Below are 15518 nucleotides of genomic sequence, written 5' to 3' on the forward strand. Positions count from 1 at the left end.
GGACCCGATACCTTGAAATAAGACAGATATCAAAAAATTTGTCCATTCCTAATTTTTTTCTGATCAAAGATAGTTTAGTCACAGTTAATGAAATGTACAGGATATCGTCTACCGCATATGATCATATCATCGCAGAGCTGCAGTACTGTGCCATTAAAACGGCGATTGTTGCAGGGACCCCTCAAGTTGTGTGACTTGAATTCCTGCTACGTGCGGTGCTTTGGCCACAAGCTGATCCCCGACAACTTTGGTTTCAACACCCTCAGAGAGATGCTAGAGGCTGTGGCAGATCTGATCTTCATCCAGCCCACCAACATGGGCTTCATTGTCACCCTGAGAAACAATGTGGTGTCAATGCATCCCGCTGGATTGTTCTACACAACCAATTGCGTCAAAAAGATGTCTCCGAAAAGCTCACAGAGGTGCAGAATTCCGACGCAAGGAAAACCATCAGGTGTGTTCCGTTATTGGTAATGCCGGATTGGATTACAATTTCTCAATTTAACTCCTCTCGCTGTATTCAAAACCACCTCAATTTTCATTCACTAAGAGTCACCAACCTGTCTACCCACGGCGGCGCGGAATAAGAACCGAGACGTGGAAGCAGATGTCGATCAGAAACTGCTGCTGGAGGTCCGTTCTTAAAAAGAAAGCACATTGTAGTAGGATTCTTTTTATTTGCTTGTCTTTTTTGGGTGACCTGCTTTGAAGGATTGTTGTTGCTTGGCAGAGGCCTTCAGGCAAGGCTGTGCATCTGATTGAGAATGGCCACGTACCCATACAGCCACTAGAGGGCGACAAAGACCGCACCGTTGTTGGGGACTGGGACAGCCCTGGGCGAGGTAAGGTACCGTAATTTTTAATAGGTATTTTTTCTTCTTTTTTTCAAAAAATAAGTACAGTATTGGACAGGGGTTCAAAAATCACATTTTATAGAGGTTTACCAGTACCTTGGGTTGTTTTAAAAAATAAGTTCAACATATTTAATGTTACAAATCAGTGTCATATTTATATGATAAAAGGAGAAGTTTCACATTGTTACAGTTCATGTTTCTGGTGTGATCGCATTAAGTTAGCTAAACCATTAGCATCCAACATGCTGGGATATCCCATGCCGCTGCAATTGCTGGGCTTCAGCAATGTTATGGACATGGCCGCGGCAATGCCGGACGTGCTGTCAGTGACGCGCGGTGTCAATGGCTGTCCAGTCTTGAAAGGTAGTTGACAGCTGATCGTGTGATATCAATGAAGTCTGTGGTTCTGTATGAGTGTCCGTCTGTGCCTTCACAGCTGTGAGTGACAAGTCCACCATGCATATTGAGCAGTTGGTGGCTAATCAGCGCAGGCCAAAGAAAAAGAGCACTGGCGATTTCCACCAGTATCAACCAGCACCCATCCTTCCACGTCAAACATTTTTTCTCTCACTCGACACTTTTAGAGCGCAGCTGCAAATCCTCCTCTATCAGGTAATCTGGATCCTGATGGTGTGGTGTATTAGGCTTGTTTATTTTCATTCAGGATGTTCCATAGCACTTTTTTCAGACTGATATAAGAGTACACAACCATTGAATACTCCCCAATACCGAAACCAGGTAACCGATACCACTACAACTTTTGGTGCTTTTTTTTTGTTGTTGTTAAATCATTGACAGATAATTTTGAAGGAAGACATATATCCCAGTTTTTTAAAACGGCCACAAGAAGTCGCCATGGTATCAGTGAACTGTAGCAAGGACCCGATACCTTGAAATAAGACAGATATCAAAAAATTTGTCCATTCCTAATTTTTTTCTGATCAAAGATAGTTTAGTCACAGTTAATGAAATGTACAGGATATCGTCTACCGCATATGATCATATCATCGCAGAGCTGCAGTACTGTGCCATTAAAACGGCGATTGTTGCAGGGACCCCTCAAGTTGTGTGACTTGAATTCCTGCTACGTGCGGTGCTTTGGCCACAAGCTGATCCCCGACAACTTTGGTTTCAACACCCTCAGAGAGATGCTAGAGGCTGTGGCAGATCTGATCTTCATCCAGCCCACCAACATGGGCTTCATTGTCACCCTGAGAAACAATGTGGTGTCAATGCATCCCGCTGGATTGTTCTACACAACCAATTGCGTCAAAAAGATGTCTCCGAAAAGCTCACAGAGGTGCAGAATTCCGACGCAAGGAAAACCATCAGGTGTGTTCCGTTATTGGTAATGCCGGATTGGATTACAATTTCTCAATTTAACTCCTCTCGCTGTATTCAAAACCACCTCAATTTTCATTCACTAAGAGTCACCAACCTGTCTACCCACGGCGGCGCGGAATAAGAACCGAGACGTGGAAGCAGATGTCGATCAGAAACTGCTGCTGGAGGTCCGTTCTTAAAAAGAAAGCACATTGTAGTAGGATTCTTTTTATTTGCTTGTCTTTTTTGGGTGACCTGCTTTGAAGGATTGTTGTTGCTTGGCAGAGGCCTTCAGGCAAGGCTGTGCATCTGATTGAGAATGGCCACGTACCCATACAGCCACTAGAGGGCGACAAAGACCGCACCGTTGTTGGGGACTGGGACAGCCCTGGGCGAGGTAAGGTACCGTAATTTTTAATAGGTATTTTTTCTTCTTTTTTTCAAAAAATAAGTACAGTATTGGACAGGGGTTCAAAAATCACATTTTATAGAGGTTTACCAGTACCTTGGGTTGTTTTAAAAAATAAGTTCAACATATTTAATGTTACAAATCAGTGTCATATTTATATGATAAAAGGAGAAGTTTCACATTGTTACAGTTCATGTTTCTGGTGTGATCGCATTAAGTTAGCTAAACCATTAGCATTGCCGGCATCCGTTTGTGGCACTTAGGTGCACGTTATGGCACGTTAGCTATTTGTATATTGTAGAGTTACTTAACGTAACAATTGTTTCTCCTTGCTAAGCTATGTGGGAGGTTGTAGAATGTGTTATATGTTGGCTTACCAATATATGTTTGTTTGTTTGGTTTTTTTATGGCCACTAAACGGTATCATTACACTCTTATCTGGCTCAATACGTACTACGATTGGCAATGTCGGAAGTGCGCTGACGGATGAGACACCTGACATGTCCTCCTTTAGTCGATTCAAGCCAAGAGGGTAGTATTGGCCACTCTGGTACGAACGCACACAAGAAGAGCTTATCACCTCAGGAAGGCAAAATTATGACAGAAGACAATCGCTGTTCGACGGAGGCCCAACACGATGGGACCAGTGAGGAGGTGGGGTAAATAATGTCTTTTGTGCTACCAGGCTATTTCGTGGAAAGTGATAATTCAATACATTCCATTTCCACGTCAGAGTGCTGAGGAAAGACCAGCCATAAAGGTTTGTCGCAACTCTGCCGTGGCCCAGGACGAGACCCTGGACGTCCTACTTCATGAGCGTCTCAAGCGGCCAACGCAACGCGCCGCTCGCGAGATCACGGCCGTCCAGGTGGAGCATGTCGAGTCTCCGGGACATTTCTACATCAGCTTCTTCGAGAGCGACGAGTCGCGCGCGTTGCTGAACATGATGTTCGAGATGCGGTGAGTAGCTGTTCAACTTTTGTATGTTTGTGTGAGAATGTTGAAGAGCATCAATTTCTACATTCTCAAAATTTCCAAATTGACATATTTTACATATTTAGCTTCCCTCCTACACATGTAAATGAATTGCTCAGCATTTCAGTTGATCTTAAGATTTTCAGCATTCACATAATTTCAGCAGAAATATCATTCCCTTGTTGCCGTCCTCATCCAGGCAATTTTACACCTGTCCGGAGGTGTCCGAGCGCTACCAACTCCCACGGAGATTTGTCCGACGAGGCCAAGCCTGTTGCGTGGCCACGGCGGGCCTCTGGTTCTACCGAGTGGTGATACAGCGAGTCGTCAGCACCTGTCAAGTGGAGGTGTACTTTGTGGATTACGGCAACACCACCACGCTGCCCTCTGCCAACCTGAAGTTCCTCAAGTATGCTTACACTGACACAGAAAAGAATTTGGGGGGTCATCTAGCCCATTAGAACTCAAAACTATTTTTTTTTTCACAGGACGTGCTTCTCCATTCTCCCGGCGCAAGCTGTCCCCTCATCATTGGCTGGAATTAAACCAAGAACTGTAAGCATTATAACATCCCTCCATCCATTTAACAAAGTCAATCCTCATTTGAGCCATGCATGTGCTGATACTGGTCGCCAGCCAATTACGAGCCAGGTTGTGCATAGACATACAGCATGTTTTTGGAATAATTCTCAATTAAAACTCAACATGACGTGCGGTTTAGCTCTGAGACTTTCAGTTTCTGTGATAGGGCGCGTGGACCTCAGAGGCCACCGCTTCCTTCCAGAGCCTTTGCTCTAATCACGTCCTCGTGGGTGCCTTCAAGTGTTACGCCGGAGACGTGCTGCAGCTCTACCTTTGTGACACGCACACTAGCGACGACGTCTACATCCACGCCGTCCTGCTAAGCCAGGGCCACGCCGTGGCCTGCTGGCCTTCGGTCAGTCGCCAATATTTCCGTTGGGATTTCTTTGTTTCATCTGTTGGCTAATTGTCGCATATCTCACTCAGCCGTGTGTGAAGGACAGTCCAGTCACTTTGTACCTGGGTGATGACAAAATCGACCCGGATGAAGTAGAGGAGATGACATTGGATGACGTTAAAGGCGCCACCATCACAGAGAAGGTTGACATTCAAATTACCAATGTATTCATGTACCAGGAGTCTGAAAGGGGATTTTTTTTTTTTTTTTTTTTGGGAAAGCAGGTTGAATTGGACGAGATGCCGGGCTTGGAGCTGATCGTGGAGGAGGAGGTCAGGTCTCACTTGGGTTGTCTTTGCGTGATTTAGCAAAATGTAATTGGCTACCCTGCCAGTGGAGAACATACGTGTCAAGTAAATTTGAGCCGAAAACTAAAATCTGTTTTTCTTCTTACTTAAACACACATGGTTATTTTATAATCATTTTGATGCAGCATTTTCGTCTGGTGTCCAGGTATTCGCTTTGCTCTCCTCTTCAGGTGAAGGTTTGACAGCTGGTTTCCTGCAGCCAGATAATTGAGACCCTTCCTATTCGTTTGTCGAGCTATTTTGGTTCTTAACGACACTGCTGTAAAAAGGAATTGCTTTATTTGTTTTTATATATTTTTGAATTCAAGGCATTGTTTTCTTTGTAATGTTCATATTGTGATATTAAAAGAAGATAATGTGTACCTTCCCTGTCAGCATTTTTGTTTTGCAAAGATGAAACTGCACATGTATGGTTTGATCACCATAATAGCGTACCAAAAGACCCTATTTGCATTTCTTCATTTTTATGTTGATTTGATAAGACTCGCAGAGTGAAAGAAAATGTCATGTCATGTCAAAGCTTCTTGTAAATGTAAAGGTCATTAAAATATGCCGAGTGAGCAAACTTCCAAAACGAGGAACACAAATTCGCGCGGTACGTTCACGCTCTCGGGATCGAGTGCCTTAAATCTTCAGCCTTTTTTTTTTCATGACCATTTATGATTTAAAAATCGTGTGAAATGAAACCCACGCGAAATTGAGTCATTGTCAGTTTGAAACTGCCCCAGCATTCGAAAACGAGCACATTTAATGTATCCCGAAGTTGTTGCGTGAAGGTCCCTTTGTGGAGAGGGGTGATGTGAAGTCGGAAGTTTTTGAGCAGCACGTGAACGCCTCGCGGTCGGACGGCTGGGAGGGCGACGTAAAGAAAGGGCGAAAGCAACATGGACCTGCAATAAAAGCAAGCCCGCATTTTTTGGCGGCCATCCGACAGAAGGGACCGATCACATTCCCATCGTTATATCTGAGCGCTGATTTTTATTTGCGAATAGCTGCGCCCTGCTCTCACCGCGGGCCGACCGGCACTGCAATTCAGTTAGCCTCGTTAGCACGGAAGTCATTGTCGTCCTCGGCGCTACCACGCTCGCTCGCACCCCGGCGGCGACAATCAGGCGCGCGGACACAAAAAAAGGAGCGTTCACGGGGGCGGTGACGGAGCACAAGACGCGAGATGGGGGTGAGTGGAACGAGCTGGCACCACGAAAGCGCCGCTGATGCTGCTGCTGCCCTTGCTTGTGATGGCGTGAGAGTGGAGAGAGAGGGAGAGATGAACTTGATGAGAGGAGGGGGGGTGGGCGAGAGGAAGAATGGTTAATGGTGGTAGCCTGCTTAGCATGCGAGCTAACACTTAGCGCTGACATGTTCGCAATGTTTACCACCGTGCCCGCTAGCCGCGTTAGCTGCTTCCAAATGCCACTAATGCAAGTAAGATTGCCTGCACCACTGCTGTACTCGGCGGCGGCGATTTACATCCTCCACTTGCACTCTGGCGTTAAACCCATCCACGTGCTCCCACAGATTCCGAGCTTAAAGCTCTGAGTCAAAGTGGTCTCCTGCATTACCCCCCACCCGCCCCCACTTCATCTGGAGAACTGGTACTTGTTTGTTTGCATCCACAAATAATGCAGCAATTACAGGACAGTCTGAAATGCTTAATGTAAAAAAAGATGTATACTTTAATAGAATTAAACTGTTAACAACCATCACTGGAATTCATGTGCGCATCTCTACTCATTCCCACTTCAGCCTCTGAATATATCAAAACAGTTGCACCAATGTTTTGGATTTTATGGACGTTAAGTGTTTTCCCTCCATAAGAAAGTTGGCTCAATGTAAAAAAAAAAAAAAAAAAAAAAAAACTGATACATACCCAATAAAACAGACCGGATAACATTTATAACGATTGCCACGATATTTTGGTTTTCACTGAACATCATCCTCTCTATCGGCACTCACTGCGCATATGAAAACTCAACATCCATAAAATCCAAAATATTGGGTTGATCATTCAAATAATTTCAGTGGTTGAAGTGGCCGCAAGTACAGATTTCTAATAATTTTGGTGATGATTGATCTCTGTTTTCTGATATTAAGAATTTTTTCACTTATGTTGGTTGAATTTTCCTGCTTAATTCATATTGCACTAACGCACTATTGATCAGAATACATTGTTTAGAGTAGTGGGGCCGCGTAGAACATCTTGTAATGAAAATGTTTGATGTGACTTCCCCGTTAAACTGAATTTCCCTTGTGAATAACTAAACGATCTCCTTTAAACACTTGACCCGCGTGGCTTGTTAGTGAGCTCGGTTGCGCTCAGATCTCTCTCCTGGACCATCATGATAATCATGTTGTTTTGATCTTCCTTGCCCAGAGAAAATCCAGCCGAGCGAAGGAGAAGAAAGCGCGGCGTCTGGAGGAGAGGGCGGCCATGGACGCCGTCTGCGCTAAGGTGGACGCTGCCAATAAGGTAACTTGATTGGGAAGCGCGGCCAAGTGTAGGAGGGCTTTGTCAGCATCGCTTTGATGCCGTAAATAATTGGGCCCATGGGAGTCGTCGGTTTCTGCTTCACAGGCACGTCGTTTGCCATCCGCACACCATCAAAATCGGTCCTAACTTTACTTAGAGCACTTTAAATCAACCACAGGTGCATACATAGTGCTGTAATTAAGTAAAAATTACATATAAAAACAAAGACAGTTAAAACAATAAATTACTAACATAATAGTGAACACAGTAAAACAATACCAAGTCCCAAACTGATTTGAAAACCCAAGAATCAAAATGTGTTTTAAGATGAGTTTTAAAGATGGACGGAAAGGGTTCTTGCACGACGTTTCACGGGAGGTCATTCCAAAGGGAAAGCTCAGTCTTCCGGGCCTCCACTTTGTCCTCAGTATCTCTGGTTGTGTCTTGTGACCTGAGGCGCCGGGCAGGTATGTACACATGGATGACCTCGGAGAGTTAAGTTTAAAGATTTAAAGAATAATTTTAAAATAAACCCTAAAATCAATGGGTTGGGCAACCCTGGCCTAAAATTTAAAAAAAAATAAAAATAAATTTTAAAAAATGCTACTAACAATGGTGCCCATTTGAAAGTCCAATTGAATACCCAAATGCAAGACATCAGGGAGCCCAAGACAACAGGATGAGATATGGAAAGTCCACCGAGACCAAACACCATCACTTTTGTTTGCTTTTTGTCAAAGTCCAATAAGTTTTGTGCCATCCAGACTTTGATTTCCTCCAGACACGACAAAATTGAACTTTATGAGAAATCGTACTTTTTGCCTCGCGAGACATTGATATGACTGTCATCCCCTTTGCATTGAAAGAAAATACCATGCTTTTTCTTAAGATGGAACGCAGGGATCGCAAATACAATGAAAACAGCAGAGGCCTCAAAATTGAACCCTGTGGAACACCATCGAGTCTAGTGCAGAATGGGACACAGAGACCAAGACTAACACAAAAAAATTCTGCCTGCCAAATAGGATCTAAACCACCCTCGGGCAATACCAAAATCAAAATAGGATTACTAATGTGTGGAAAATGGTTTCCATTCAGTCAGATGAGCTTTTGTGAGCATTCTGCGTAACACTTGTGCCATCATTTCCCAGCTCGATGACCCGCTCGATTCCTTCCCAGCCTTCAAGAAATACGACAGGAACGGGTATGTGTATTTATTTGTGTACCACTCCATCCCCACTCTTTCATGTCGTGCTGACAATGTGCATCCTCCCATCTAGACTGAACCTGCAGATCGAATGCAAGCGAGTGACGGCCCTCAACCCGTTGTCGGTGGAGTGGGCTTTCGAACTCACGCGAGCCAACATGCAGACACTGTAAGCATCTGATTTAGATGTTTTTGTTCATAAAGCGCCATGGTAAAACTGTTCTCCCGTGCCGCCAGCTATGAGCAGAGCGAGTGGGGCTGGAAGGAACGCGAGAAAAGGGAGGAGATGAATGACGAGAGGGCATGGTATCTGTTGGCCCGCGACGGAGACTCCGCCCCCGTGGCCTTCTCCCACTTTCGATTCGACGTGGAGTGTGGGGAAGAGGTGCTATATTGGTAGGGCGTCGTTTGTTGTCCTGGTAGTTGTGACGTGAGGATGTGCCGGATATTATTAACTTGTGAACATGCGGCAGCTACGAGGTGCAGCTGGAGAGCAAAGTGCGGAGGAAAGGGCTCGGCAAATTCCTCATTCAGATTTTACAGCTCATCGCTAACAGGTAAATGGGGGTGAGGGGGTGCATTGATTCTCCTTATATTTGATGGGCCAAATGCAAAGTTGCAAACAATTTTGAGAATGCCTTCAGTAACTCGACTTCAGATGCACAGCTCGAGATTTTTCAGTCCCGATTTTGGTTTAAGTTTGGATGAAGGTTTTATATAATAAAGAACCACTTGTATCAAAAACATTCTGGTTTTCAGGGGCTGGTGATCTCTTTAAAACACCATCAAGCCACAAAATAAATTACACAAATGTGATATAAATATGCGTGGCATTGAAGAAGACAGAGTCATTTTTCATCTGTGTGAGATATTTTAAGCTCAAACAATCAGAGGCCTAAACGTCGTTAAACCAATCAGAGGGCGTAAAATTCTGAGGTCGCTCTGAGTAATAGTGAATCTAAAATCTGATTGGTTTAAAAAAAGAGACAATGCAGTGCTATTTGTGTGTGCACGTGTATGGCGCCCACACAAAGGATTATGAGGCATTGAGCAAATATTTGCACGGCAACACATTGAAGCTGAAATCTGATTGGACAGAATGGAATAATGACATTTCAATTCATTTCATTTGGGATTTGTGTAAGGCAGAGAAAACAAAGTACTTTTGTTGTTGTTGTTGTTTATTGAATCTTGTGATGTCATGTTTGTTCTCGGCAGTACGCAGATGAAGAAAGTGATGCTGACAGTTTTTAAACACAACCATGGGGCGTACCAGTTCTTCAGAGACGCTCTCCAGTGAGTACTGCGCCATTCCAACAAGAACATGGCCACGCCCGTTTTGAATCCGCTCTGCTTCCTCGCCAGGTTCGAGATGGACGAGACCTCGCCGAGCATGTCCGGTTGCTGCGGCGATGACTGCTCCTATGAGATTCTGAGCCGGCGGACCAAACACGGCGAAGCATCAGTTGGTCACAGCCACGGCGGCGGCCACTGCGGTGGATGCTGCCACTGATAGTTTGGCCTCGAAAAGGCAGCGAGGGGCAAAGTGTATGCGAAAGCTCGATCTGCCGCCTTTCTTCGTTACGGGCCACGGATGGCGGTGTTTTTTGGTTCCACGTCTCGATGTTACGGAGTGACGTTTGTGTTTTTCTGCTGTAAAAGCGGCATGCTGTGTGCGCTTCTGTTTGTTTCATCCTTTCCCGTCAGCTTCTTCCTATCCACGACGACAAGTGACTCGGCTCTCATTGTCATTGTATCGAAGGTTAGAAGCCGCGGTCGCCGTCTCTTTCCAGGTGAGCCCCCGTGAAAAACATGTTATCTCAAAGTGATTTCTGCCTCATTGCGGCCACACTGTAAATGCACATCCCGCCTTTTTGTTTTGTTTCGCATGTGCTCCATGTCGGTTTAACAGATGGAGCGAGCCTTCTTTCGATGAGTGTAAATCTGAAGTATGACAAGTGTGCCACGGTTATGCTGCTTTTGGAACAGCGGCTCTATAGTAAATCTTAGGCTAACGAAGGAGTTTCTTAGATGGTCGCCATTAGGAACATGCGTCATGAGTGGACTCATTGCCAACATGCCTTTTCACCCCCCACCCCCCAAATCCCAGGCTTTCATTTCTATGAGCGAGAAGTCGTTGTTATGTTTACAAAGCCTACAGGGTACATGCATTTGGAGTGATTGTGTCATTCCGTTTTAATAACAATCTGCTTTTAAGTTCATGTCAATAGTCGTAGTTGCAATCAAAAAAACGGAGCCCTGGACATGCTCCTCTCATGCCTTGAAAATATAAGTAGTGTTTGTAAAATTTGACCACTGTTTGGTCCCTTGGCAGGTGAGCTGTCTAAAAAAAAATGTCACCAATTTTATGTACGACTCCTATTTAGTTTTGGGAAAAATTGTTACATAGCCACTTTTAGGACAACACATTTTCTTGGTCTCCTCTATCCATGTGTATATAACATACATGTGCTCTTATGGATCCCATGTTGAAGCGAAACACTTTTTGAAACATGAAATCTTCACATGAACTGACTTGATTAGACCTGAGGAGACTGATGCTTACTGTGCAGTCGTTCACAATAATGAAAGGGAACACAGTCATTCTGCCTTGTCAGTGTTTTCTTTGTATGCTACACATCCAATAAAGTCGTTTCTCTTTTCGTAAGACGGTTTTTTTTGTTTGTTTGTTTTTTGCTGATTTATCTCGCTACTTAAAGATGTATCAATCTTAACGCGCATGCGCGCTGTTTCCTTGGGACTTGTTAACGTGTGGCACCCAACCCGGAAGTGGTTGGAAAAGTCAACACTGAATGAATGGATCCTCTTACGAAGGGTCTTTCGACAAAAATGACGTGAGGTGCTCAATAAATTGTAAAAAGCATCCGCCAGGATTGTCTTTAGGTAGGTGCATGCGTATGTGTGATTTTATTTTGTGTGCAAACGTTCTACCATGCCACTTTCTGCAAACTAGCTAGCGTTAGCGAGGATGCAGTTCGCTGCCATGACGTCTCATTTGTTTCTTTCACAGTATGCATTTCATTTGCTTTTTTTTACAGGGATTCTGTTTGCTCTCTTCCAGAAGTTCATCCAGATTAATTGGAGTAGTTGTTCATGTTTACACCCGTTTTAATCTGCAATGGTGCAAACGAGAAAAGCAAACCATTTACTTAATATTAAAGTACTGTAATCCATTCCAGCCGCCAATCCCCCCGCCCCCATAAAAAACACAATGTTTGAGAAAAAAATGTGTTTAAAAATAAAGTAAAATGGAACTGTGCTGTTTCGAAACAGAAAGGGGAACGTCGAGAAATAAAATGCCCTTTAAAAGCATAATTACTGTGAATTGGGACAAGCCAAAATGCCACAACAATTGTGTGCCGGGCAAAGGCGTGTCTTTCTCTGACGTCACGATAACCAGCTCCAAGTACATAAGTGACCGGTACCTCTTATATTGTATTATTATTATTATACTACATGTTGTGTCGTTGAGGGTACGATGACCACCAGGATGAATGTTACAGGGCCAGTAAAAAAAAAAACTTGGAAATACTTACTGTACTGCATTATAATTGGATAAAGTCTGTGAAATCATAAATACGTGACGTGTTCTTTTACTGTGTCTTCCATTATCAGTGGGTGGAACACAATTTTTTTTTATGTGTTGCCCTATTTTAATAATTGACACTGGCTGTTTTCAGTTAAACTCATGCCTTTGACTCTCCTCTTTTTCTCATGGGGAGGTAAGCATTTTTAGAGCTGGAGAAACATTTGATTTCATTTACAAGTTTTAAGTATTTTAATACATTGCTGTCCCATATCATTTGTGTAGGGGGCGCTGTAACAATATAATTGACGAGGAAGACATTGCTTTCTGCTATTTTCGTCAGACTTTGTGTTTAAGACCATTAAACGCAACCAACACAAGAAATCCTGCTGTGTGTCATCAATATTCTTAAACACAACGCAGTTGGACACCACCGGTTACATAATTATTTTTATTACGGTATGATACACCTTATTGTGTCTTTCAGGGTACGATGGCCACCAGGATGAGGCTGAAGCTGAAAACGGTGTTTGTGCTCTACTTCCTGGTCTCTTTGCTTGGCCTTATCTATGCACTGATGCAACTTGGTGAGCAGACTTTAAATCTGCTGGTCTATTTGTTACGGAACACATACTAAATTGATTTGATCATGAACACGAATCATCTATTAATGTCTTGTTTTCTCCCCAGGGCAACGGTGTGATTGCACGGAGCACGATATGCCCAAGGAGCGAACCATATCTCGACTGCGGGGGGAGCTGCACCGTCTTCAGGAGCAAACGAGGAGGTTGGAGGCCACCAAGCAGCCCCGAAAAGAGTCCTCGCTACCCACCATATTTGTCATCACGCCGACATACGCCAGGTAACCTCACCTCGCTCCCTTCCGTTGGTTCGAGTCGACCAACAGACGGTGTTCTTGTGATTTGTTCCAAGGCTGGTTCAAAAGGCTGAGCTGACACGCTTATCACAGACCTTCCTCCACGTGCCTCAGCTCCACTGGATCGTCGTGGAGGACTCCCAGCACAAGACGCCGCTGGTGGGACAACTCTTGGCCAAATCCGGGTTGTCCTACACGCACCTCCACGTGGCCACGGCCAAGGAGCGCAAGCTGCAGGAGGTGGAAAAATTTTCCGAAATACAATATGAGTTCATGTTTGGGTAAAAGGCACACGGGATCGCACACGTCTGCTTTTGCCATGTGCTAAAACCAATATTTGCGTCCTTTCCTTCCCCGCCCAGGGGGATCCCAGCTGGCTCAAGCCTCGCGGTGTGGAGCAGAGGAACGAGGCCCTGCGCTGGCTGCGGGAGGACAGAAAAGCTCAGACAGACGCACGTGGCCAGCAGGGGGTTGTCTACTTTGCTGATGACGACAACACATACAGTCTGCAGGTTTTTGAAGAGGTATGAACACTGACACGGACCCTGTTATTTGCCTCAATTGGACTACTTGCTTCGTTTTTCCAAGAGACGAAGCCATTTGTTCTTGCCTCACACTGTTGGGCCGCTGCTGTTGTTGATGTTGTCGTCGTCTCAGATGAGGAGCACCCAGCAAGTCTCTGTGTGGCCTGTGGGACTTGTCGGAGGCATGAAGTACGAGAAGCCTGTCGTGGAAGGAGGAAAGGTTTGTTTCTGCCTCAAGAAAAATATTGTATGTATAAAAATAACAGACAAATACAAAATGAAAACAGTCGCAAAGAGCATGGAGAAAACTGACTGCACTGAAAGCTCCTGATGTCACTCATTAGTAAGGCTGAATGTGGGCGGTTGCCATTTTTTCTAAAAGCTTTCATCAGACGTGCAGGTAAACTTTTTTCGATGATTTTTTTTGTCCTTGCTGATTCCAAATCTGCTCTTTTTTTCTCACGCAAATCAGGTTTTCATTATATGAATTATATAACCTGTCATAGTCATATATTTAGCAGTATTTATGAATGAAGTGTCAAGGCTCAGCAACAGGTGGATTTTTTTTTTCTGAAATGCCATAACTATAAATTGATATGGATGGTAAAATCCATATTGCGAAAGCTTTTATAGGTCAAACTTCAAAATGAAAAATGAAAATGTCTTTAAAAAAAAAAGAAAAAAACATGATGTCCTCTGGAAAAAAGTAAAGACATTTTTTTAAAGCCGTATCAAAAATACATTTCGGGACACATAACGCCATCTCTGATTAAAATTAGCTGTTGACCACTGTTGTAAAAATGATAAATAATAATAATGATGATTCAAATCAAATCAGTCGCTCTTTGTTTGGCGGGGATGGTTGATACAAAGTCTTCTCTGACGAAGAACGCACGATTCGACATCGTGCCGCTATTCCTTTTCAGGTGGTGCGCTTTCACGTCGGCTGGCGTCCGAGCCGTCCCTTCCCGATGGACATGGCCGGCTTTGCCGTGTCCCTCAAGCTGCTTCTGTCCAACCCGGACGCTCGCTTTGACGGCAACGCACCAATGGGCTTACTGGAGAGCAGTCTCCTGCAGGGCCTCGTCACCATGGACCAACTGGAGCCCAGAGCGGACAACTGTACCAAAGTAAAAACCTTTTTGGGATGAGCTCGCGAATGTGACCGAGGCCGCAACCTTTTCATGCTTTCGCAGGTGCTGGTGTGGCACACGCGCACGGAGAAGCCCAAGATGAAGCGTGAAGATGCTCTGCAGGCTCAGGGTTTGGGCTCTGATGCGGCCGTGGAGGTCTGACAAGCGCACGCGCGCATGTACACACAATACACACACACACACACACACACACACAATGGTGGATCTCCAATTAAAAAGTCATGCATGTCTTTCTTTTTTTGCATGATCACCACACAGATGCCTTTTAAGTCAAACCATTTTTTTTTCACTAAACTAAAATCCAGTGGAATCCACTAATAACCATACAAACTCATATGAAGCTCCAGTAATAAACATGAAGACTCCCCTTGAGCGTTAGTTCAAGTACAGTGCGGGAATCACAACTGATGGAGATGAGTGATGGCTGTGTGTATACAATGTTATTTATTTATTGCTGTAATATTTGCTCCCTACATGGTCTCCCGTGTCAGTGACAAATAAACTAGGTCAAATGTTGTTTGTGTCACGTTTTCTTTCTTCAAGATCTTTGTTATATGCACTTGAGCAATTGTTTACTTAATTTTATGACTGCGTGGGTTTTCTCCGGGAACTCCCGCTTTCCTCCCACGTTCCAAAAACATTCATGGTAGGTGAACGGAACACTCTGAATTGTCCCCAGGTGTGATTGTGAGTGTGAATGGCCGTTCGTCTGTACGTGCCCGGCGATTGCCTGGCAACTATTTCGGGGAGGACCCCGCCTACTGCCCGAAGACAGCTGGGAAAGGCCCCGGCACACCCGCCACCCTCCTGAGGATGAGCGGTTCAGAGAACAGATGAATGTTTCAGCTGATGACGACACTACCACGGCAACAGTACTATCAGGTACACCTG

General features: G+C 44.5%; 3 protein-coding genes across 3 annotated transcripts; all 3 read left to right on the forward strand.

The window, feature by feature from the left end:
- The first annotated feature begins 270 nt into the window (after window positions 1-270).
- LOC109515065 (tudor domain-containing protein 5-like) lies at window positions 271-5207 on the forward strand. Its single transcript, XM_019868635.1, has 16 exons — window positions 271-454; window positions 551-633; window positions 731-847; window positions 1073-1217; window positions 1291-1466; window positions 1907-2186; window positions 2283-2365; window positions 2463-2574; window positions 3101-3240; window positions 3320-3546; window positions 3761-3970; window positions 4050-4116; window positions 4310-4498; window positions 4570-4683; window positions 4762-4812; window positions 4994-5207. Exons 1-16 carry the CDS (start codon window positions 271-273, stop codon window positions 5057-5059), a joined length of 2244 nt encoding a protein of 747 aa, XP_019724194.1. The 3' UTR covers window positions 5060-5207.
- A 450-nt stretch (window positions 5208-5657) lies between these two features.
- On the forward strand, window positions 5658-11188 carry naa40 (N-alpha-acetyltransferase 40, NatD catalytic subunit). The gene is made up of 8 exons (XM_019868641.1): window positions 5658-6025; window positions 7223-7318; window positions 8470-8522; window positions 8599-8694; window positions 8763-8921; window positions 8999-9082; window positions 9744-9821; window positions 9891-11188. The coding sequence occupies exons 1-8, from the start codon at window positions 6020-6022 to the stop codon at window positions 10036-10038; spliced, it is 720 nt and encodes a 239-aa protein (XP_019724200.1). The 5' UTR covers window positions 5658-6019; the 3' UTR covers window positions 10039-11188.
- A 90-nt stretch (window positions 11189-11278) lies between these two features.
- b3gat3 (beta-1,3-glucuronyltransferase 3 (glucuronosyltransferase I)) lies at window positions 11279-15143 on the forward strand. Its single transcript, XM_019868639.1, has 8 exons — window positions 11279-11429; window positions 12560-12659; window positions 12763-12934; window positions 13006-13189; window positions 13312-13473; window positions 13607-13693; window positions 14400-14603; window positions 14670-15143. The coding sequence occupies exons 2-8, from the start codon at window positions 12566-12568 to the stop codon at window positions 14766-14768; spliced, it is 1002 nt and encodes a 333-aa protein (XP_019724198.1). The 5' UTR covers window positions 11279-11429; window positions 12560-12565; the 3' UTR covers window positions 14769-15143.
- The last annotated feature ends 375 nt before the right edge of the window (window positions 15144-15518 follow it).

This window comes from Hippocampus comes, unplaced genomic scaffold, assembly GCF_001891065.2.
Source record: "Hippocampus comes isolate QL1 unplaced genomic scaffold, H_comes_QL1_v1.1 scaffold382, whole genome shotgun sequence".
Classification (NCBI taxonomy): domain Eukaryota; kingdom Metazoa; phylum Chordata; class Actinopteri; order Syngnathiformes; family Syngnathidae; genus Hippocampus; species Hippocampus comes.